At 50.5% G+C, this 25525-nt stretch overlaps 1 protein-coding gene across 1 annotated transcript in view; it reads left to right on the top strand.

Moving 5' to 3' along the window:
• Positions 1 to 25244, top strand: part of F5 (coagulation factor V) — a 485541-nt gene extending 460297 nt beyond the window's left edge. The window contains exons 25-26 of the mRNA XM_068269820.1: positions 20433 to 20615; positions 24782 to 25244. Of these exons, the coding sequence (XP_068125921.1) occupies positions 20433 to 20615; positions 24782 to 24925 (327 nt within the window). The 3' untranslated portion in view covers positions 24926 to 25244. The remainder of the gene's footprint in view (positions 1 to 20432; positions 20616 to 24781) is intronic.
• Positions 25245 to 25525: the final 281 nt, after the last annotated feature.

Genomic DNA, 25525 nt, shown 5'->3' with positions numbered 1-25525 from the left:
TTCGTAGCCTCCGTCCCAAGGGCAGAATGCTGAAGTAGCGGTGGCCTGGGTGAGAGGGATCATTTGCAATCCTCAATGCCCTGGTTTTTAGTCTTTTTTTGTGCAGTAGGGCAAGTGAGGGGAGGGGGCACCCAATGATCCTCTCTGCTGACCTGATGACCCTCTGTAGTTTGTCCCTATCATTTACAGTGGCGCCAGCATACCACACCAAGATGGAAGAGCAAAGGATCGACTCAATGGTGGCGGAGTAAAAGCTGGTTAGGATTTCTTGAGTCATGCCAAACTTTCTCAGCTGGCGGAGGAAGAAGAGTCTCTGTTGTGCTTTCCGTTGGGTGGCAGTGATGTTGGGCTTCCAGCTGAGGCTGCTGGAGATGGTGGTACCCAGAAGCCGGGCGCAGGGTACTCTGGTTACCTCATTGCTGTCAATGTAGATTGGAGGTGGGTTGGGAGCAGACTTCCTGAATTCGATGATTAACTCAACGGTCTTTGCAGTGTTTAGCACCAGCCTGTTCTCCTTGCTCCAGTTGCAGATTCTCTCCACCTGCTGACGGTACTCCTGGACATTATCCTTGGTGACAAGGCCAACGATGGTGGTGTCGTCAGCGAACTTGATGACCTTGACAGAGTCTGCCTCAGACCTGCAATTGTTCATGTAGAGGGAAAACAGCAGTGGTGACAGTACGCAGCCTTGCGGGGCTCCTGTGTTCGTGGCCGCAGCTTGTGAGTGGACGTCGCCCAGTCTGACGACTTGGGACCTATTGGAAAGAAAGTCTGTGATCCAAAGTTGTAGACTTGGGTGGACTCCAAGTGCAGCTAGGTCCCGTTGGAGAATGCGTGGGCAGATGGTGTTAAAGGCCGAGCTGAAGTCCAGAAGTAGTATTCTAGCGTACGTGTCTGGCCTATCAAGGTGGTCGTTGATGAGCTCTAGGCAGATATTGATCGCATCATCAGTGGACCTGTTTGCTCTGTATATATATAATAAGACTATGTACAAGAGGCACTATTGTAAGAAAAAAAAATACTCATCTTTTATTTACATTTGAGCAAAAAGTGTCAAGTCCAAAATTATTCATACCCTTCTCAATAATCAATACAAAAGCCTATTACAGCAATCCAATGCTTCCTATAATTGCAGACCAGCTTTTTGCATGTCTCCACAGGTATAAATAAAAGCTGAGAATATTTTTTCCCCACAATAATGCCTCTTGTACATCGTCTTATTATCTATGTAATTTCCCATCAAAAAATGACTTGCTGGTTGAATAAAAGTAACGTTAAGTCACAATTTGCCAGGGGTATGAATAATTATGGGCAGCACTGTATGTAAACACAGGAAGATATTTCTTTATCACTGTGCTCCAGTGAAACCAGGAAATAACCACTCTGCATAATCTCAGTAGGAGTTCTGTGGGCTGCAGCAACTAAATGTTTTTCTTTAAAGGTTAAATGCTGTTGCTTATCTTTTAGAGCAGAGAGGGAGCTCTGGGTTTAGGTCTGTTTTAATATTGAACCTGGTACTGATAAAGAGGTCCTTTTAACCCCCTTGGCGTTATGATTATTGCCGGATTTTAGGGTCTAAAAGTGGTGCAATTATTTTGCACCCTTTCAGACTCTAAAACCTGGAAAAAATCATGCTGCCAGGGAGACCTGCAGCAGTTCTGCAATCACTCACCTCCCTGGCTCCAGCGCTGCAGTTAGGCCTCCATCCTCTGGGTGGCGCTGCAACTCTAAAGTGAAACACGACGACAGCCGGCGATCTCACCAGCAGGAAGCAGAGCCCCGGAGGAAAAGAAGAAGAATGGCCGACATCGGGATCCCCGGGAGGCAGGGTCGGACTGGGACACCAAGGGCCCACCAAGAAGGTTTCAGCCTGCCCCCCCCCCCCCCGATCCCTCCTTCCCCCCTGATCCCTCCTTCCCCCTCCCCGATCCCCCTTCTCTCTCCCCCCCCCCCCATGATTATGGTAGGAATAGATTGTGAGCACTTCTGAGGACAGTCTCCAATAAGGATATTTCCACATGCGGCGCGCGCAGCACACCGCAGAAAACATAGATGGGTGTCACCACGCACTGGAACATGGGCGTGGTCATGATGGGTCATGGGCAGACTTAAAGAGAAAAAAAAAAAAAGTAGCGGTGTTATTCACAGAGATTAGGTCCAACCAGATACATTTTAGATAAAAATAATCTAGTTGCATGTCTCATGATAATTCATCAAGTAGTCAAATGGCAGCAGACTGGCGGCAGATATCCCCACAAAATGCAATCACATTGGCGTCAGATTTTCCCACAAAATGCAATCAGACTGGCGGCAGATATCTACACAAAATGCAATCAGATTGGTGTCAGATTTTCCCACAAAATGTAATCAGACTGGGGTCAGATTTCCCCAGAAAATGCAATCAGACTGGCGGCAGATATCCTCACAAAATGCAATCAGACTGGCAGCAGATATCCCCACAAAATACAATCATATTGGCGTCAGATTTCCCCACAAAATACAATCATATTGGCGGCAGATATCCCCACAAAATGCAATTAGATTGGCAGCATATATCCACACAAAATGCAATTAGATTGGCAGCAGATATCCCCACAAAATGCAATCAGATTGGCAGCAGATATCCCCACAAAATACAATCATATTGGCGGCAGATATCCCCACAAAATACAATCATATTGGTGGCAGATATCCCCACAAAATACAATCATATTGGCGGCAGATATCTCCACAAAATGCAATCAGATTGGCAGCAGATATCCACACAAAATGCAACCAGATTGGCAGCAGATATCCCCACAAAGGCAGGTCCCCAGTTAGTGGGGGGTGGGGCATGCTGGAAGGGGGTACAGTGGGCACAGAGCAGCGGGGAGGGGGGGGAAGCTCCGAGGGAAAAATTGGCACTTTGGTGGCGGAGTCCGAGCCTGGAAGGAGGGTGACACTAGGTACTGCAGGCTGGGAGGGAGGGTGACACCAGGTACTGCAGGATGGGAGGGAGGGTGACACCAGGTACTGCAGGATGGGAGGGAGGGTGACACCAGGTACTGCAGGATGGGAGGGAGGGAGGGTGACACCAGGTACTGCAGGATGGGAGGGAGGGTGACACCAGGTACTGCAGAATGGGAGGCTGACACTGTGCTACAGGGTGGCAGAAAGAGTAACACTAGGTACTGCAGGATGGGAGGGAGGGGGACACCAGGTACTGCAGGATGGGAGGGAGGGTGACACCAGGTACTGCAGGATGGGAGGGAGGGTGACACCAGGTACTGTAGGATGGGAGGAAGGGTGACACCAGGTACTGCAGGATGGGAGGAAGGGTGACACCAGGTACTGCAGGATGGGAGGGAGGGTGACACCAGGTACTGCAGGATGGGAGGCTGACACTGTGCTGCAGGGTAGCAGAAAGAGTAACACTAGGTACTGCAGGATGGGAGGGAGGGGGACACCAGGTACTGCAGGATGGGACGGAGGGGGACACCAGGTACTGCAGGATGTGAGGGAGAGGGACACCAGGTACTGCAGGATGGGAGGGAGGGGGACACCAGGTACTGCAGGATGTGAGGGAGGGGGGACACCAGGTACTGCAGGATGGGAGGGAGGGGGACACCAGGTACTGCAGGATGGGAGGGGGACACCAGGTACTGCAGGATGGGAGGGAGGGTGACACCAGGTACTGCAGGATGGGAGGGAGGGTGACACCAGGTACTGCAGGATGGGAGGGAGGGTGACACTAGGTACTGCAGGATGGGAGGGAGGGTGACACTAGGTACTGCAGGATGGGAGGGAGGGTGACACCAGGTACTGCAGGATGGGAGGCTGACACTGTGCTGCAGGGTAGCAGAAAGAGTAACACTAGGTACTGCAGGATGGGAGGGAGGGGGACACCAGATACTGCAGGATGTGAGGGAGAGGGACACCAGGTACTGCAGGATGGGAGGGAGGGGGACACCAGGTACTGCAGGATGGGAGGGAGGGGGACACCAGGTACTGCAGGATGGGAGGGAGGGGAACACCAGGTACTGCAGGATGGGAGGGTGACACCAGGTACTGCAGGATGGGAGGGAGGGTGACACCAGGTACTTCAGGATGGGAGGGAGGGTGACACCAGGTACTGCAGGATGGGAGGGAGGGTGACACTAGGTACTGCAGGATGGGAGGGAGGGTGACACTAGGTACTGCAGGATGGGAGGGAGGGTGACACCAGGTACTGCAGGATGGGAGGCTGACACTGTGCTGCAGGGTAGCAGAAAGAGTAACACTAGGTACTGCAGGATGGGAGGGAGGGGGACACCAGGTACTGCAGGATGTGAGGGAGGGGGGACACCAGGTACTGCAGGATGTGAGGGAGAGGGACACCAGGTACAGCAGGATGGGAGGGAGGGGGACACCAAGTACTGCAGGATGGGAGGGAAGGGGACACCAGGTACTGCAGGATGGGAGGGAGGGTGACACCAGGTACTGCAGGATGGGAGGGAGGGTGACACCAGGTACTGCAGGATGGGAGGGAGGGTGACACCAGGTACTGCAGGATGGGAGGGAGGGTGACACCAGGTACTGCAGGATGGGAGGGAGAGTGACACCAGGTACTGCAGGATGGGAGGCTGACACTGTGCTGCAGGGTAGCAGAAAGAGTAGCACTAGGTACTGCAGGATGGGAGGGAGTGGGACACCAGGTACTGCAGGATGGGAGGGAGGGTGACACCAGGTACTGCAGGGTGGGAGGCTGACACTGTGCTGCAGGGTGGCAGAAAGAGTAACACTAGGTACTGAAGGATGGGAGGGAGGGGGACACCAGGTACTGCAGGATGGGAGGGAGGGTGACACCAGGTACTGCAGGATGGGAGGGAGGGTGACACTAGGTACTGCAGGATGGGAGGGAGGGGGACACCAGGTACTGCATGATGGGAGGGAGGGGGACACCATCTACTGCAGGATGGGAGGGAGGGGGACACCAGGTACTGCAGGATGGGAGGGAGGGTGACACCAGGTACTGCAGGATGGGGAGGGAGGGGGACACCAGGTACTGCAGGATGAGAGGGAGGGTGACACCAGGTACTGCAGGATGAGAGGGAGGGTGACACCAGGTACTGCAGGATGGGAGGGAGGGTGACACCAGGTACTGCAGGATGGGAGGGAGGGTGACACCAGGTACTGCAGGATGGGAGGGAGGGTGACACCAGGCACTGCAGGATGGGAGGGAGGGTGACACCAGGTACTGCAGGATGGGAGGGAGGGTGACACCAGGTACTGCAGGATGGGAGGAAGGGGGACACCAGGTACTGCAGGATGGGAGGGAGGGGGACACCAGGTACTGCAGGATGGGAGGGAGGGGGACACCAGGTACTGCAGGATGGGAGGGGGACACCAGGTACTGCAGGATGGGAGGGAGGGTGACACCAGGTACTGCAGGATGGGAGGGAGGGTGACACCAGGTACTGCAGGATGGGAGGGAGGGTGACACTAGGTACTGCAGGATGGGAGGGAGGGTGACACTAGGTACTGCAGGATGGGAGGGAGGGTGACACCAGGTACTGCAGGATGGGAGGCTGACACTGTGCTGCAGGGTAGCAGAAAGAGTAACACTAGGTACTGCAGGATGGGAGGGAGGGGGACACCAGGTACTGCAGGATGTGAGGGAGAGGGACACCAGGTACTGCAGGATGGGAGGGAGGGGGACACCAGGTACTGCAGGATGGGAGGGAGGGGGACACCAGGTACTGCAGGATGGGAGGGAGGGGAACACCAGGTACTGCAGGATGGGAGGGTGACACCAGGTACTGCAGGATGGGAGGGAGGGTGACACCAGGTACTTCAGGATGGGAGGGAGGGTGACACCAGGTACTGCAGGATGGGAGGGTGACACTAGGTACTGCAGGATGGGAGGGTGACACTAGGTACTGCAGGATGGGAGGGAGGGTGACACCAGGTACTGCAGGATGGGAGGCTGACACTGTGCTGCAGGGTAGCAGAAAGAGTAACACTAGGTACTGCAGGATGGGAGGGAGGGGGACACCAGGTACTGCAGGATGGGAGGGAGGGGGACACCAGGTACTGCAGGATGTGAGGGAGAGGGACACCAGGTACTGCAGGATGGGAGGGAGGGGGACACCAGGTACTGCAGGATGGGAGGGAAGGGGACACCAGGTACTGCAGGATGGGAGGGAGGGTGACACCAGGTACTGCAGGATGGGAGGGAGGGTGACACCAGGTACTGCAGGATGGGAGGGAGGGTGACACCAGGTACTGCAGGATTGGAGGGAGGGTGACACCAGGTACTGCAGGATGGGAGGGAGAGTGACACCAGGTACTGCAGGATGGGAGGCTGACACTGTGCTGCAGGGTAGCAGAAAGAGTAACACTAGGTACTGCAGGATGGGAGGGAGTGGGACACCAGGTACTGCAGGATGGGAGGGAGGGTGACACCAGGTACTGCAGGGTGGGAGGCTGACACTGTGCTGCAGGGTGGCAGAAAGAGTAACACTAGGTACTGAAGGATGGGAGGGAGGGGGACACCAGGTACTGCAGGATGGGAGGGAGGGTGACACCAGGTACTGCAGGATGGGAGGGAGGGTGACACTAGGTACTGCAGGATGGGAGGGAGGGGGACACCAGGTACTGCATGATGGGAGGGAGGGGGACACCATCTACTGCAGGATGGGAGGGAGGGGGACACCAGGTACTGCAGGATGGGAAGGAGGGTGACACCAGGTACTGCAGGAGGGAGGGAGGGTGACACCAGGTACTGCAGGATGAGAGGGAGGGTGACACCAGGTACTGCAGGATGAGAGGGAGGATGACACCAGGTACTGCAGGATGGGAGGGAGGGTGACACCAGGTACTGCAGGATGGGAGGGAGGGTGACACCAGGTACTGCAGGATGGGAGGGATGGTGACACCAGGCACTGCAGGATGGGAGGGAGGGTGACACCAGGTACTGCAGGATGGGAGGGAGGGTGACACCAGGTACTGCAGGATGGGAGGAAGGGGGACACCAGGTACTGCAGGATGGGAGGCTGACACTGTGCTGCAGGGTGGCAGAAAGAGTAACACCAGGTACTGCAGGATGAGAGGGAGGGTGACACCAGGTACTGCAGGATGGGAGGCTGACACTGTGCTGCAGGGTGGCAGAAAGAGTAACACTAGGTACTGCAGGATGGGAGGGAGGGGGACACCAGGTACTGCAGGATGGGAGGGAGGGTGACACCAGGTACTGCAGGGTGGGAGGCTGACACTGTGCTGCAGGGTGGCGGAAAGAGTAACACTAGGTGCTGCAGGATGGGAGGGAGGGGGACACCAGGTACTGCAGGATGGGAGGGAGGGTGACACCAGGTACTGCAGGATGGGAGGCTGACACTGCTGCAGGGTGGCAGAAAGAGTAACACTAGGTACTGCAGGATGGGAGGGAGGGGGACATCAGGTACTGCAGGATGGGAGGGAGGGTGACACCAGGTACTGCAGGATGGGAGGGAGGGGGACACCAGGTACTGCAGGATGAGAGGGAGGGTGACACCAGGTACTGCAGGATGAGAGGGAGGGTGACACCAGGTACTGCAGGATGGGAGGGAGGGTGACACCAGGTACTGCAGGATGGGAGGGAGGGTGACACCAGGTACTGCAGGATGGGAGGCAGGGTGACACCAGGCACTGCAGGATGGGAGGGAGGGTGACACCAGGTACTGCAGGATGGGAGGGAGGGTGACACCAGGTACTGCAGGATGGGAGGAAGGGGGACACCAGGTACTGCAGGATGGGAGGGAGGGGGACACCAGGTACTGCAGGATGGGAGGGAGGGGGGCACCAGGTACTGCAGGATGGGAGGGGGACACCAGGTACTGCAGGATGGGAGGGAGGTTGACACCAGGTACTGCAGGATGGGAGGGAGGGTGACACCAGGTACTGCAGGATGGGAGGGAGGGTGACACTAGGTACTGCAGGATGGGAGGGAGGGTGACACTAGGTACTGCAGGATGGGAGGGAGGGTGACACCAGGTACTGCAGGATGGGAGGCTGACACTGTGCTGCAGGGTAGCAGAAAGAGTAACACTAGGTACTGCAGGATGGGAGGGAGGGGGGACACCAGGTACTGCAGGATGTGAGGGAGAGGGACACCAGGTACTGCAGGATGGGAGGGAGGGGGACACCAGGTACTGCAGGATGGGAGGGAGGGGGACACCAGGTACTGCAGGATGGGAGGGAGGGGAACACCAGGTACTGCAGGATGGGAGGGTGACACCAGGTACTGCAGGATGGGAGGGAGGGTGACACCAGGTACTTCAGGATGGGAGGGAGGGTGACACCAGGTACTGCAGGATGGGAGGGAGGGTGACACTAGGTACTGCAGGATGGGAGGGTGACACTAGGTACTGCAGGATGGGAGGGAGGGTGACACCAGGTACTGCAGGATGGGAGGCTGACACTGTGCTGCAGGGTAGCAGAAAGAGTAACACTAGGTACTGCAGGATGGGAGGGAGGGTGACACCAGGTACTGCAGGATGGGAGGGAGGGTGACACCAGGTACTGCAGGATGGGAGGGAGGGTGACACCAGGCACTGCAGGATGGGAGGGAGGGTGACACCAGGTACTGCAGGATGGGAGGGAGGGTGACACCAGGTACTGCAGGATGGGAGGAAGGGGGACACCAGGTACTGCAGGATGGGAGGGAGGGGGACACCAGGTACTGCAGGATGGGAGGGAGGGGGACACCAGGTACTGCAGGATGGGAGGGGGACACCAGGTACTGCAGGATGGGAGGGGAGGGTGACACCAGGTACTGCAGGATGGGAGGGGAGGGTGACACCAGGTACTGCAGGATGGGAGGGTGACACTAGGTACTGCAGGATGGGAGGGAGGGTGACACTAGGTACTGCAGGATGGGAGGGAGGGTGACACCAGGTACTGCAGGATGGGAGGCTGACACTGTGCTGCAGGGTAGCAGAAAGAGTAACACTAGGTACTGCAGGATGGGAGGGAGGGGGACACCAGGTACTGCAGGATGTGAGGGAGAGGGACACCAGGTACTGCAGGATGGGAGGGAGGGGGACACCAGGTACTGCAGGATGGGAGGGAGGGGGACACCAGGTACTGCAGGATGGGAGGGAGGGGGAACACCAGGTACTGCAGGATGGGAGGGTGACACCAGGTACTGCAGGATGGGAGGGAGGGTGACACCAGGTACTTCAGGATGGGAGGGAGGGTGACACCAGGTACTGCAGGATGGGAGGGAGGGTGACACTAGGTACTGCAGGATGGGAGGGTGACACTAGGTACTGCAGGATGGGAGGGAGGGTGACACCAGGTACTGCAGGATGGGAGGCTGACACTGTGCTGCAGGGTAGCAGAAAGAGTAACACTAGGTACTGCAGGATGGGAGGGAGGGGGACACCAGGTACTGCAGGATGGAGGGAGGGGGACACCAGGTACTGCAGGATGTGAGGGAGAGGGACACCAGGTACTGCAGGATGGGAGGGAGGGGGACACCAGGTACTGCAGGATGGGAGGGAAGGGGACACCAGGTACTGCAGGATGGGAGGGAGGGTGACACCAGGTACTGCAGGATGGGAGGGAGGGTGACACCAGGTACTGCAGGATGGGAGGGAGGGTGACACCAGGTACTGCAGGATTGGAGGGAGGGTGACACCAGGTACTGCAGGATGGGAGGGAGAGTGACACCAGGTACTGCAGGATGGGAGGCTGACACTGTGCTGCAGGGTAGCAGAAAGAGTAACACTAGGTACTGCAGGATGGGAGGGAGTGGGACACCAGGTACTGCAGGATGGGAGGGAGGGTGACACCAGGTACTGCAGGGTGGGAGGCTGACACTGTGCTGCAGGGTGGCAGAAAGAGTAACACTAGGTACTGAAGGATGGGAGGGAGGGGGACACCAGGTACTGCAGGATGGGAGGGAGGGTGACACCAGGTACTGCAGGATGGGAGGGAGGGTGACACTAGGTACTGCAGGATGGGAGGGAGGGGGACACCAGGTACTGCATGATGGGAGGGAGGGGGACACCATCTACTGCAGGATGGGAGGGAGGGGGACACCAGGTACTGCAGGATGGGAAGGAGGGTGACACCAGGTACTGCAGGATGGGAGGGAGGGTGACACCAGGTACTGCAGGATGAGAGGGAGGGTGACACCAGGTACTGCAGGATGAGAGGGAGGATGACACCAGGTACTGCAGGATGGGAGGGAGGGTGACACCAGGTACTGCAGGATGGGAGGGAGGGTGACACCAGGTACTGCAGGATGGGAGGGAGGGTGACACCAGGCACTGCAGGATGGGAGGGAGGGTGACACCAGGTACTGCAGGATGGGAGGGAGGGTGACACCAGGTACTGCAGGATGGGAGGAAGGGGGACACCAGGTACTGCAGGATGGGAGGCTGACACTGTGCTGCAGGGTGGCAGAAAGAGTAACACCAGGTACTGCAGGATGAGAGGGAGGGTGACACCAGGTACTGCAGGATGGGAGGCTGACACTGTGCTGCAGGGTGGCAGAAAGAGTAACACTAGGTACTGCAGGATGGGAGGGAGGGTGACACTAGGTACTGCAGGATGGGAGGGAGGGTGACACCAGGTACTGCAGGATGGGAGGCTGACACTGTGCTGCAGGGTAGCAGAAAGAGTAACACTAGGTACTGCAGGATGGGAGGGAGGGGGACACCAGGTACTGCAGGATGGGAGGGAGGGGGACACCAGGTACTGCAGGATGTGAGGGAGAGGGACACCAGGTACTGCAGGATGGGAGGGAGGGGGACACCAAGTACTGCAGGATGGGAGGGAAGGGGACACCAGGTACTGCAGGATGGGAGGGAGGGTGACACCAGGTACTGCAGGATGGGAGGGAGGGTGACACCAGGTACTGCAGGATGGGAGGGAGGGTGACACCAGGTACTGCAGGATGGGAGGGAGGGTGACACCAGGTACTGCAGGATGGGAGGGAGAGTGACACCAGGTACTGCAGGATGGGAGGCTGACACTGTGCTGCAGGGTAGCAGAAAGAGTAGCACTAGGTACTGCAGGATGGGAGGGAGTGGGACACCAGGTACTGCAGGATGGGAGGGAGGGTGACACCAGGTACTGCAGGGTGGGAGGCTGACACTGTGCTGCAGGGTGGCAGAAAGAGTAACACTAGGTACTGAAGGATGGGAGGGAGGGGGACACCAGGTACTGCAGGATGGGAGGGAGGGTGACACCAGGTACTGCAGGATGGGAGGGAGGGTGACACTAGGTACTGCAGGATGGGAGGGAGGGGGACACCAGGTACTGCATGATGGGAGGGAGGGGGACACCATCTACTGCAGGATGGGAGGGAGGGGGACACCAGGTACTGCAGGATGGGAGGGAGGGTGACACCAGGTACTGCAGGATGGGAGGGAGGGGGACACCAGGTACTGCAGGATGAGAGGGAGGGTGACACCAGGTACTGCAGGATGAGAGGGAGGGTGACACCAGGTACTGCAGGATGGGAGGGAGGGTGACACCAGGTACTGCAGGATGGGAGGGAGGGTGACACCAGGTACTGCAGGATGGGAGGGAGGGTGACACCAGGCACTGCAGGATGGGAGGGAGGGTGACACCAGGTACTGCAGGATGGGAGGGAGGGTGACACCAGGTACTGCAGGATGGGAGGAAGGGGGACACCAGGTACTGCAGGATGGGAGGGAGGGGGACACCAGGTACTGCAGGATGGGAGGGAGGGGGACACCAGGTACTGCAGGATGGGAGGGGGACACCAGGTACTGCAGGATGGGAGGGAGGGTGACACCAGGTACTGCAGGATGGGAGGGAGGGTGACACCAGGTACTGCAGGATGGGAGGGTGACACTAGGTACTGCAGGATGGGAGGGAGGGTGACACTAGGTACTGCAGGATGGGAGGGAGGGTGACACCAGGTACTGCAGGATGGGAGGCTGACACTGTGCTGCAGGGTAGCAGAAAGAGTAACACTAGGTACTGCAGGATGGGAGGGAGGGGGACACCAGGTACTGCAGGATGTGAGGGAGAGGGACACCAGGTACTGCAGGATGGGAGGGAGGGGGACACCAGGTACTGCAGGATGGGAGGGAGGGGGACACCAGGTACTGCAGGATGGGAGGGAGGGGAACACCAGGTACTGCAGGATGGGAGGGTGACACCAGGTACTGCAGGATGGGAGGGAGGGTGACACCAGGTACTTCAGGATGGGAGGGAGGGTGACACCAGGTACTGCAGGATGGGAGGGAGGGTGACACTAGGTACTGCAGGATGGGAGGGTGACACTAGGTACTGCAGGATGGGAGGGAGGGTGACACCAGGTACTGCAGGATGGGAGGCTGACACTGTGCTGCAGGGTAGCAGAAAGAGTAACACTAGGTACTGCAGGATGGGAGGGAGGGGGACACCAGGTACTGCAGGATGGGAGGGAGGGGGACACCAGGTACTGCAGGATGTGAGGGAGAGGGACACCAGGTACTGCAGGATGGGAGGGAGGGGGACACCAGGTACTGCAGGATGGGAGGGAAGGGGACACCAGGTACTGCAGGATGGGAGGGAGGGTGACACCAGGTACTGCAGGATGGGAGGGAGGGTGACACCAGGTACTGCAGGATGGGAGGGAGGGTGACACCAGGTACTGCAGGATTGGAGGGAGGGTGACACCAGGTACTGCAGGATGGGAGGGAGAGTGACACCAGGTACTGCAGGATGGGAGGCTGACACTGTGCTGCAGGGTAGCAGAAAGAGTAACACTAGGTACTGCAGGATGGGAGGGAGTGGGACACCAGGTACTGCAGGATGGGAGGGAGGGTGACACCAGGTACTGCAGGGTGGGAGGCTGACACTGTGCTGCAGGGTGGCAGAAAGAGTAACACTAGGTACTGAAGGATGGGAGGGAGGGGGACACCAGGTACTGCAGGATGGGAGGGAGGGTGACACCAGGTACTGCAGGATGGGAGGGAGGGTGACACTAGGTACTGCAGGATGGGAGGGAGGGGGACACCAGGTACTGCATGATGGGAGGGAGGGGGACACCATCTACTGCAGGATGGGAGGGAGGGGGACACCAGGTACTGCAGGATGGGAAGGAGGGTGACACCAGGTACTGCAGGATGGGAGGGAGGGTGACACCAGGTACTGCAGGATGAGAGGGAGGGTGACACCAGGTACTGCAGGATGAGAGGGAGGATGACACCAGGTACTGCAGGATGGGAGGGAGGGTGACACCAGGTACTGCAGGATGGGAGGGAGGGTGACACCAGGTACTGCAGGATGGGAGGGAGGGTGACACCAGGCACTGCAGGATGGGAGGGAGGGTGACACCAGGTACTGCAGGATGGGAGGGAGGGTGACATCAGGTACTGCAGGATGGGAGGAAGGGGGACACCAGGTACTGCAGGATGGGAGGCTGACACTGTGCTGCAGGGTGGCAGAAAGAGTAACACCAGGTACTGCAGGATGAGAGGGAGGGTGACACCAGGTACTGCAGGATGGGAGGCTGACACTGTGCTGCAGGGTGGCAGAAAGAGTAACACTAGGTACTGCAGGATGGGAGGGAGGGGGACACCAGGTACTGCAGGATGGGAGGGAGGGTGACACCAGGTACTGCAGGGTGGGAGGCTGACACTGTGCTGCAGGGTGGCGGAAAGAGTAACACTAGGTGCTGCAGGATGGGAGGGAGGGGGACACCAGGTACTGCAGGATGGGAGGGAGGGTGACACCAGGTACTGCAGGATGGGAGGCTGACACTGCTGCAGGGTGGCAGAAAGAGTAACACTAGGTACTGCAGGATGGGAGGGAGGGGGACATCAGGTACTGCAGGATGGGAGGGAGGGTGACACCAGGTACTGCAGGATGGGAGGGAGGGGGACACCAGGTACTGCAGGATGGGAGGGAGGGTGACACCAGGTACTGCAGGGTGGCAGGCTGACACTGTGCTGCAGGGTGGCAGAGAGGGTGACACTAGGTATTCTGGGTGCCGCTGGGTGGTACCTTAGGTGTTCCTCATGGTGTTAAGTGGGTCTGTTGTAAGGTTGGTGACCTGGGACATGTTCCTGGACAAATCTGATGGTGTGACAGGGGACCCTAAATCTGGGGGACATCTGGGCAGGCTACATTAGAATTCCTGTTCGAATCTCCCAAAGTGCCCCATGGAGGGGGTGGAGCGTCCCGCAGGTGGTGGGTGGGGCTTCCCGCGGGTGGTGGGCGGAGCCTCTCACTGTCAGAGGCGGCGCTTTTTTGCACCCAGAGTCCCCTGCCATGAGCACACACATACACAGACAGTCCACTGTACACACTATACACTTCCTGTTGTAAACACACATACACACTCACTCACATATACACACAGCACTACCTTCTCCTCTTGCCTGCCTCTGGTCCAGGAAGTGTAGCCAGGGCTGTGGTGGCATCCAATCAGTGAAGCAGTGGCCAGTCAAGACCAGCCTGCAGGTGGGAGGATCAGAAGCTCTCGCACCCAATGCCTGGGACTCTGGCCCTGCCGAACATAGATAGAATGTTACTGCACACTGCTGGGGGCGGGGCTTAGCAAAGGATCCAGCGGCCATGCACTGGGATTAGCCAGGCCTGCTGGAGCCTTTAAACTTTGCTGCCCAGCATCACATGGGGGCTGGGGTCATGTAGCTCTGCCCTGAGCTACATGACACAGCCCAGCCTGCAGCAGCCTCTCAGCGTGACTGATCCATACGCTGAGAGGAGAAACTTTGTGCTGCAGGCAGGGATTTGTTCACCCCAGGAGTGGAGGCGGGGCCCACTAGAGATGTGGAGGCGGGGACTACCGAGCAAATCCTCGGTACTTTGGTGGGTCAGTCCGAGGCTGCCGGGAGGTATGTAGAAATGTTCCCGCTGCGCACATTGCTCTGCATTCTGCCTTCGGCGGCTACCCCGAGCAGAGGTCGGGATTACCGCTCTTAGCTGCGATTTTCCGCCTTGACCCTAGCTCGGGATAACCACCAAGGAGGTTAAAGAGACACTGAAGCGGAAAAAAAATATGATATAATGAATTGGTTGTGTGCACGGATAATTACTAGAACATTAGAAGCAAATAAAATAATCTCATATTTTTATTTTCAGTTATATAGTTTTTTTATTTTTTTTTTAATAACATTGCATCATTCTTTAATATTTGCAATTTACACACTACTCAGCATTCTAAATGATTTTACAGAGCAGGCTAGTGAACTTTTGAACTGTCCTCTGGGGAAGAAAAAACTATACAGTGACTGACAGTTGAGATAATACGTTTCAGAAGACAGAGCTCTCTGTGACTTTGAAAGTCATGGAGCTCAATGGCTCTTTTGCATAGATAGCAACTGGAGCTTCTTAACTCTTCCTGTACTGGAAACAAAATTAGACTTATGTCTCTTCTCCTCCTAATGTTTTATTTTTTAGCTGTACAACACATACCAATCGTTATATCATTTTTTTTTTTTTTTTGCTTCAGCATCTCTTTAAAAACAATTGTTCTTATCCAATCGTGTGATAGATGATCGCTGAAAAACAGAAATTACAAAACCACCGTAACCCCATCTGATCGCCATGCTGCAAACAAGATCTGTGCTGTGGGCTGAAGAGCCCACGCAGCACAGATAAGGGGAAAATCCCCTGGTCATCAAGTGGTTAAAGTTAATTTTATTCAACCAGCAAGTAATTTTTTTGACAGGAAATGACATAGGTGTCTCCCAAATGATAGTAAGACAATGTACAAGAGGCAATGTTGTGGTAAAAAAAAATATTTCTCACCTTTTATTTACATTTGAGCAAAAAATGTCCAGTCTAAAATCATTCATGCCCTTCACAAACTTTCACAGTCTGTGGGAAAATCCAGAGTTCTATACCATTCCAAATAGTCCAAGCTGTTCTATTGCATCCTAATTACCCTGTTTAATTAGGAACAGCTGTTTTAATTAACTCAACAGGTGAAAAACAGCAGCTCTCTGCATTTGGTTTGTGGACACAGACATGGTTAAGACAAAGGAGCTCACTGAGAACCTGCGGCTGCGCATTTTGGCTGCTCATAAGTCAGGAAAGGGCTACAAGGCCATTTCTAAAGGTTTCAAGTTCCAGTGGTTACAGTGCAAAGTATTAATAAAAAATACAAGAGGTTCCGCACTGTGGAATATCTCAGAGGACGTGGTCGGAAGCCAAAAGGGACACCTGTGCTGGCTAGGAGGATTGTGAGAGAGGTGAAAAAGAATCCAAAGATCATCACCAAGGCCATCCTGATGAATCTGGGTTCTGTTGGTGGCAATGTCCCAAGGCACACAATCCAACAGACACTGTACACTGCTGGGTTCCACGGATGCAGACCAAGGAGGACACCACTTCTCCAGATAAGGCACACAAATTCTTGCTTGGCCTTTGCAAATGCTCATCTGGGCAAAGAAGAAGACTTCTGGTCTTCTGTGTTAGGGTTAGATGAAACAAAAATTGAATGTTTTGGTCACAATAATGTTTCCTTCATTTGGCATAAAAAAGGAGAAGCCTTCAACCCAAAGAACACAATTCCCACTTTCAAACAGAATCTGTGGAGGGAGCTAAAGAACAGGGTGATGGCAAGAAGACCCTCCAACCTGAAAGATTGGTAGCTCACCGGTAAAGATGAATGGGCATAAATACCTGTGGAGACATGCAAAAAGCTGGTCTGCAATTATAGGAAGCATTTGATTGCTTTAATAGCTAATACAGGCTATTCTATTGATTATTGAGAAGGGTATGAATAATTTTAACCTGGGCACTTTTTTTCTCTAAATAAAAGCTGAGAAATTTATTTTCCACAATAATGTCTCTTGCACATCGTCTTATAATCATTTGGGAGAATAAAAGTAACTTTAACTCAAAATATGTGAGGGGTATGAATAATTATGGGCAGCACTGTATATATATATATATATATATATATATATATATATATATATATATATATATATATATATATATATATATATATATATATATATATCATAATTTAATAGGGTATATAATGCAATATACCCCCCTGGCACAAGACCATGCTGATTAAACTATTTCTATTTGCCGGGCATTCTTAGAACTTGCTGATGTTTACTTACAAAACAATAGGAAAAAGTAAAGACATTAAACTGACACATTACCAATATTGCAGGGAGCTGAATGCAGTGCCTCCAAATAGATAACTGTAGCTATCTCATGAATGCCTCTGTTGATGTATCTTACATGCATAGAAATGTTTCTGACTTGTTGGTAATTCTAGAGGCTATACACATTATTAAAGAATTAATTAGAACATTTTGTAAGCAATTTATCATGAAACCTACTATGGTAACTAGTTTACAGGCATGAACTTCAGCAGCTGACTTAGAGGTTTGTTATTGGAAAGATTTCAACAGAAGCTATTGACTAACCAATTGATCTTTTATAAGATGCCTAAAGTTAATGCTGGGGATACACGGTACCGTTTTCCCCCTTATTAATCGAGCCGCTGATGGCTCGATTGATAATTTCCGACAGGTCAGACGACCCCGCTTGATCCCCGCCTGTTCGATCCCCGTGGGCGGACAATAGTGGGGAGTCTAGCGGAAGATAAGGAAGCGCCCGCGGGGAGAGCGGGAATCGATCCGGACAGCAGCGGGGACGCGGCGGGAGTCGATCCAGCGGCTAATCGAGCCGCCAGGTCATATCGTGTATCCCCAGCATAAGTACCACGTGCAGATGGATCAGGGGAACAGCAGCAACCAACGATTGTTCCCTGATTCATCTTCACTACTGCAGCAGTGATGGAGTTAACGATCGTTTAAACAATCGCAGTAAAATGTCCACGGTGGTCAATGGGGATCTGAACTATCATCATTCAATGATGTGACATGAGGGTTGAGCTCGCCACACGTCGCTAAACATTGTTTTACGAATTTTTGTTAAACGATGTTACATGATATTAAAAATAATAATTCAAAAAAAGTCGCCCATTGTGAAAAAGTGGCCAAAAAATTTGCGTCATGGGTATGGACCTTTAGTTGAACCATTAGAATTAGCAACCATGAGTTCTATAAATGTAATACTTGAGAAATCATTAACACATTCTATCTAGCTTAATATAACTTAAACGAACCAATAATCTTTCACAACTATAAATCTTCCATTGCTGCTCAATGTTTTCCCACTGGTCTGAATAATAATTTCAATAGATTTTTTTTGCAAAAAATGATTGAAATTACAATCGACGAGGCATGCTTTTCTGTGTATGAATGGCAGATTCGATAAAAGAGATTGAATCTACCAAGATTCAAGCAGGAAAACCGATGATTGCATAGCATGCTTTAGCAAAATTTATCGGGCATCATCATCTGGATAGAACCTGGGTATCAACTAATCGACAGTGTTATGCAGGGAATGCATAGGTCGTTTTTTAGTTGATTAGATGGTTAGATAGATAATTTCCGACATGTTCGATCACCATTCAATTGTTTTGCTGCTCGATTTGTCGTTGAAGTGAGATGAAAAATATAAAAAAAAAACGAGCGGAAGATAAGAGAATCGAGTGGAATCGAGCATCAAAAACGACCCATGTATTCCCAGCATAATGCTGGGCATACACTGCTCATTTTTGCCTCTCGATTCTCCCGTTCAATCGTTTTGCCGCTCGATTCTACAGTCGATTCTCTTATCTTCCACTCGTTTGTCTTATCTTTTCCATTCACTGCTATCACAAATCGAGTGGCGAAACGATCGAGTGGGAGATCGGACATGTCGGAAATTATCTATTGAGCCATTTAAATGGCTCAAAAACAAACCGTTTATTCCCAGCGTTAGACAGAGCTATGGCTGAAGGAAACTTCAAACACAACTAGGGGTAAATGCAGCAAATGTGTGAATTGTCTTAAAGCGGTATCGTCACCATAAAAATCAAATTTCAACAGCAACTGGTCTGAGTGTATTAAGTGATAAATATGCTAATCCTGCATTCAAAACTTTCAAAACTTTTTCTGCTGTTATGATTTGGAGCTATCACATACTTAAGGAGCACTGGCCCTTTAGTAGTTGTGCCAAAGAATTGCATGCTGGGGGTTCTTTTTATCTATAATCTATTCCTCCTCTTCCCTTTAATTCCCAGCCAACTGCTTATCTGAAACCTAATCCCCTACTCACTTGTGTTTACAAGCAAGGCTGAGGCGACTCAGCGATTGGAGGAGACAAGAAAAAAAGTAAAGGGCAGAAATTACATCACGAGTTAGCCTTAACTGTGGGCAAAAGACATAGCCCCCACCAGGAACAGAATTCTCATCATTTACTATATAACATTCACTGAAATCAAAATGTGGACAGTATAATACATGTGTTATGTAAGTAGATCAAGTATGTATCTACTTATATATGTGTTTTTTTCCACTGGCATAGTATGGCTGATCCTACTGCTTTAAAGCACCACTCCAGATCTACTAGGTAAACATGTGCAAGTTTATTTTACGGATACATCATTAATGTATTTGACAAGGTGACTACCTCGATACTTCAGGTGACTACCTCGATACTATTAAATAGTAGACAAGATTACAATTAAAAGGTATCCACAGTGTATAATATACAGTAGTTGTTAAGAAAAATCACCCTAATGAGAAAGAAAAAATTATAACAGGCTATAAATACTACTTACTCCTAGTACAGTTCTAAAATGACAGCAATCTTATAGGCAAAACAAAGCCATCACTCAAACCTCAAAAGGCACAGTATCCACGCATCCTTTTAACCTGCTAGTGGGTCAAAGTTCCCAATCTGTGTATACAAAGTGTTTCACTACCACAGTGAATTCCACAGAATTGTATGTTGTTGTTTTTTTATGATAGTGTAGTGTTGCTTGAGGGGTCTTGTGATGAAAATAAACTCTGATAGGAGCAGAAGAAGCTGAAGCGGAAGTACATGAGGTGGTTGATGAGAAATCCTGGTTCCTTGATGTGCATTGTCTATGTCAGCTTACATGGTTAAAGTATACACTCGACTACATTGATAATCTTCATTGTCTAGCTTGAGTTTCCTCAGTTTACAGTCCCTTACCACAGGGAGCACTCACGGCAGATTCTACAGTTGTGTCTAAAAGGGGTTTGGGTGCTTTCTTTACCTTGAATGGCATCCAAAGCAATGTGATACCTTGATCCAGTCAAACAGTTTCTGCCCCTGTGGCTCTCGGGGTGAGGTACAGTGAGGTTTAAAAGGTTTGCCTTGATGGGCACATGTCTTTTTTTAAACCCAAATGAATAACTATGTAGCTATCTAATGATTAGCCATCAATCAAAGTAGATATACACTATTCTTTCCCTTCCACCTTTACAATCATGCTGCGAGCTAACTTGGCCTCAGGCAGGTGTACCCATAATTACAGTGTTGACAATTATGGTTATATTATGTGCATTATTTAAGGAAGTTTAATGAATTATGCTTATCTTCTTCATATCTTCTTTGTGCAGTCAAATAACAACCAGCAGTGGCTACAAATTGATTTTCTCACAGTAAAGAAAATTACTGGAATCACAACACAAGGAGCCAGACAATTTACAAGTGAAATGTATGTGCAGTCCTACAGTATTCAATACAGCGATAATGGAAAGACCTGGAAAGCCTACATAGATGGAGGCACGTCAATGGAAAAGGTACAGTAAACAGATTGCCCCACTTGCAGGATAGGTCTGGCACTGGCATTACTGTGTCTTGCCAATACAACTGTACCAGGAAACAATTGTTAATTGCAGTCTAAGCATCATTTTTACTGTATAAGAATGTACTTACAAGCAGTATTACAGAATCTATGTTTGAGGATGCACAGGAAAAATTGTCAGCCAGAAATTTGCATTTGATGTGTTTGTAATGCATACTATTATTATAAATGTGTCTCTATATAGCGTTGACAGCTTCAACAGTGCTTTACATAGTAACCTTATTTATTGTACAACACTGCCTAATATTTTGAGGCTATATAAATCCAATAAATAATAATAATAATAATAATAAGGGTATGAAAGAATGTATTGAAATACTTTTTAATATTTTTTTTTCTTTATATAGCACAAACATAGTGCTGTTCAGAGTACAAAACAGACATAGTGAGGAACATATAAGTAGTTCAACATGAAGTACAATCAAAACACCCAGCATCACAGGTACAAAATATATACATAGTTCATGTGTAGTTTAAAACATTAGCAATAGTGGCAAATGTGCATTTGATAGATAAAGTCAGTGGCATAGTAGCACAGGGGGCAGAGGCTGCGACGACACCAGGGGCCAGGATCCAAGGGGCCCACATGGGCACTCCTTCAGTCACTGAATTAGCTTTTGGTGCTGTAGCTGTAATAATCACTTGTACATGTGCTTTGAATAGTGGTGATTACAGGGGCGGTTGGCCCATGATGCCAAGTGACGCATTTGCATCAGGCGGCATGGGCCCTGGAACGGCATTCCTCCCATCTCCCTCTTTCTACAGCTGCTGCTCGCACCGCCCCTTCCCCCGAGGCCACTGCTCCTGTTACCTTTTGAGCTGGCTGCAGCTTCCTCTATTATAGTTCCCGTCCGGCCTCTCTCCTCCGTGCTCCTTCAAAATCCTGTCTCATAGCAGCGCGTCTCACAGTAGTGCGCCCCGTGGCTGCTGTGAAGAGGAAGAAAGCAGGACAGAAAGGAAGTGGGTGGAGTGGGGAGCAGGCACTGGGGACAACTATACTATGTATACTGGGGCAACTTTACTACCTATACTGTGGCAACTATACTAGCTGCATATACTGGGGCAACTATACTGTGTATACTTGGGGCAACTATACTAGCTATACTGGGGCAACTATACTAGCTACATATACTGGTGCAACTATACTACTTATACTGGAGGCAACTATACTAGTATATACTGGGGCAACTATACTACCTATACTGGGGGCAAATATACTACCTATACTTGGGCAACTATATACCTTTTAAATTAACCTAATAATAATCTAGTATAAGGAATACAAAGTAATGTTGCCATTTTCACAGATGATAAAAAATTACTAAAAACACTAAGCAGGTTAGTGACATTTTACAAGATCTCATAGCATAGCCATATGGGCTGGCAGATGGCAAGTGTAATTTAACCAGTCAATGGATATAGTACAGTATATTTACACCCCTGGAGGCTTTATCTTAGCTCCAGATGCATAGATATACGTATCTCACCACGATCGCTGCTGCAAGCGTTCACGCCGCCCGTTAATAGACTGATTGCTGAATGGGAGTCCATGTTCCCATTCACTAATCTAACTGGGCTTATTTAACTTAGAAAAAAGACAGCTGAGAGGTGACCTGATAAATATGTATAAATAAATAAATTGGAAATACAAAGGCTTGGCAGATGAGCATTTTGACCTTCGGCTTAGACAAAACACAAGGGCAACACAATCTATGTATGGAGGAATAGGTTTTGGCCTTTTGTTTAGAAAGGGGCTCTTTACAGTACGAGTGGCTAAAATGTGAAGCATCTTACCACAGAAAGTAGTCATCGTAAATTCTATATCTGCATTTTAAGATGAGTCAGATGCTTTCTTTGTAATGAAGAACATCTACGGCTATAATTACAAAGTAATTTCTTGTGGAGTTGATTCTGGGATTATTAACTGAGTGCTATCTGGAGTCAGAAAGGATTATTTTTCATTTTAAAGGCTAAACGGGCAGAAGAGTGTACACACACACACACACACGCACGCACGCACGCACACACACACACACACACACACTCTGCAATCACACTTCTGTGGAATTAAACTGTCCACTTAGGTAGCAACACTGATTGACAATCAATTTTACATGATGTTGTGCACATGGAATGGACAACAGGTGGAAATTATAGACAATTAGCAAGACATCCCCAATAAAGGAGTGGTTCTGGCTGATGTTTTGCTCACTTTTGAATGCTGGCGGTGCTTTCACTCTAGTGGTAGCATGAGACGGAGTCTACAACCCACACAAAAGGTTTAGGTAGTGCAGCAAGGATCGGACATCAATGGAAGCTGTGGTAAGAAGGTTTGCCGTGTCTGTCAGTGTAGTGTCCAGAACATGGAGGCGCTAACAGTAGACAGGCCAGAACATCAAGAGATGTGGAGGAGGCCATAGGTGGGCAACAACCTCCACTTTTGTGCAAGGAGGACCAGGAGGAGCACTGCCAGAGCCCTGCAAAAGGACCTTCAGTGGGCCACAAATGTGCATGTGTCTGCTCAAACGGTCATAAACAGACTCCATGAGGGTGGTATGAAGGCCCGACATCCACAGATGGGGGTTGTGCTTCGAGCCCAACACCATGCAGGACATTTGGCATTTGCCAAAGAACACCAAGATTGGCAAATTAGCCACTGGCGCTCTGTGCTCTTCACAGATGAAAGCAGGTTCACACTGAGCAGCACATGTGACAGACGTGACAGAGTCTGAGGATGCCGTGGAGAACGTTCTGCTACCTGCAACATCCCCCAGTATAACCGTTTGGCAGTGAGTCAGTAATGGTGTGGGGTGGCTTTTTTGGGGGGGCGCACAATCCTCCATGTGCAGGACATAGGTGTCCTGACTACCATTAGGTACATTAGGTACCGAGATGAGATCCTCAGACCCCTTGTGAGACCATATGCTGGTACGGCTGGTACGGCTGGTCCTGGGTTCCTCCAAATGCAAGACAATGCTAGACCTCATATAGCTGGATATGTCAGCAGTTCCTGCAAGACAAAGGCATTGATGCTATGGACTGGCCCGTCTGTTCCCCAGACCTGAATCCTCTAATTGAGCACATCTGGGACATCATGTCCTGCTCTATAACCCAGTCTGTTGCACCATAGACTGTTGTGGATGCTTTAGTCCAAGTCTAGGAGGAGATCCCTCAGGAGACCATCCGCCACCTCATCAGGAGCCTGTCCAGGCATTGTGGGGAGGTCATACAGGCACGTGTAGGCCAAACACACATTACTGAGCCCCATTTTGTCTTGTTTTAAGGACATTACATCAACGTTGGATCAGCCTGTAGTGTTTTTTTCTACTTTAATATTGAGCGCAGAATCAAATTTATCAACCCATGGATGTCTGGATTTGGAGTCACACTTAAAATGAAGGTGTTGGTGGATGGAGCAAGACATGCTATCTCAGATGTGCTCAATTATAATCAGGTCTGGGGAACGGGCAGGCCAGTCTATATGTGGAATGTATTACCACAGGAAGTAGTTGTAGCAAATTCTAAATTCTAAACACACGTTTAATCAAAGTTGGCTGAGGCAGCCCTGATCCCAATCTCCAACAATCAAAATTCATCATAGGCATGTACACACCTTTAGAGGAGGGTGGGGGAAAGAGCGGCCAATCTGATCAGCAATATCTCATATTAATATTCCAATTAGCAAGCTAAAGGCAGCATGGTGTCACAGTAGTTAGCACACTTACCTTGCTGTAATAAGTCCTGCATTGAAAACCCACCCAGGGAATTACTGTATATGCATGGAGTTCCAACCTGCATACAATTTTCATTTAATAAATATTTTAGGTAGTCCCTCATATACATAATAGTGGTAAGTTTGTACAATCAAGATTGCATCATTAGTGGGCACCTGTAGGAAATAGGAGTTTAATTTGGCTCAATAGGCAGTATGGCAGGGATGTTTGAGTTTTAGTAGGATAATAAATTGGTTTTAGCTTGTGGCTTGGCTGGAAGTTTGCTTTAATATTGAGTTTGTACGTTAGAGATTAGAAACCGCACTTATTAATATCAGGCTAATGAAAAGCCAAATGAAAGATATTTGACTATAACTTTTTATTTCAGATATTCAAGGGCAACAGCAACGGCGCTGGATATTTCAAGAACGAATTCAATCCTCCAATATATTCACGATTCCTGAGGATTGTTCCAAAAGGTTGGAATCAAAGCATAGTTATGAGAGTGGAGCTCTATGGTTGTGATACATAAAGCCACATACCTGAGTAGTTGGAATTGCTTTACTTTAGGGGTCTTAACAGTCAGACTTAATTTTGCTTTGTAAGCAATTCTTTTTAGCAGCCTTTATTATTTATGCCAACTGATTTTGTAATACTTTGGCTGTTTTTTTTTTATATATAAATGCTTATTTCTAATAATGCACAAACCATATTAACTACTAGCAACTTGATTTTTGTATAACTAAAAGCTGTTTACATGCGTTTAGAAAATATCTCTATCACTGTATTTTGTATGGCAATGTACAAGACAAAAATGTTAATAAATAAGGTTTGATAAGGTTTATAAAATATTTTATTTGCTTGTGTTCATGGTTTCATGTTTCATTACCAGGTCTCTCCCAAATCATTGAAGTTAAAGGTTGCAAGCATTGACAGAATGTTATCTATTGTTATTAGACTGTCACAGTACTGGTCTGGTTGTCTTCTGGTCATTTTTGTCTCCCTGCACACTTATGGGGTTTATTCACTAAACTACAGTAAAATTGCTGTGCGCAGGCAGTCCATAGTAATTTTATTGGGGTTTATGAGAACATTGCAACAATAACTATTATAGAAGCAACGTGCATGTTTT

Source organism: Hyperolius riggenbachi, chromosome 2 (assembly GCF_040937935.1).
Source record: "Hyperolius riggenbachi isolate aHypRig1 chromosome 2, aHypRig1.pri, whole genome shotgun sequence".
Taxonomy (NCBI): domain Eukaryota; kingdom Metazoa; phylum Chordata; class Amphibia; order Anura; family Hyperoliidae; genus Hyperolius; species Hyperolius riggenbachi.
This window is presented reverse-complemented; position numbering and strand designations above follow the sequence as displayed.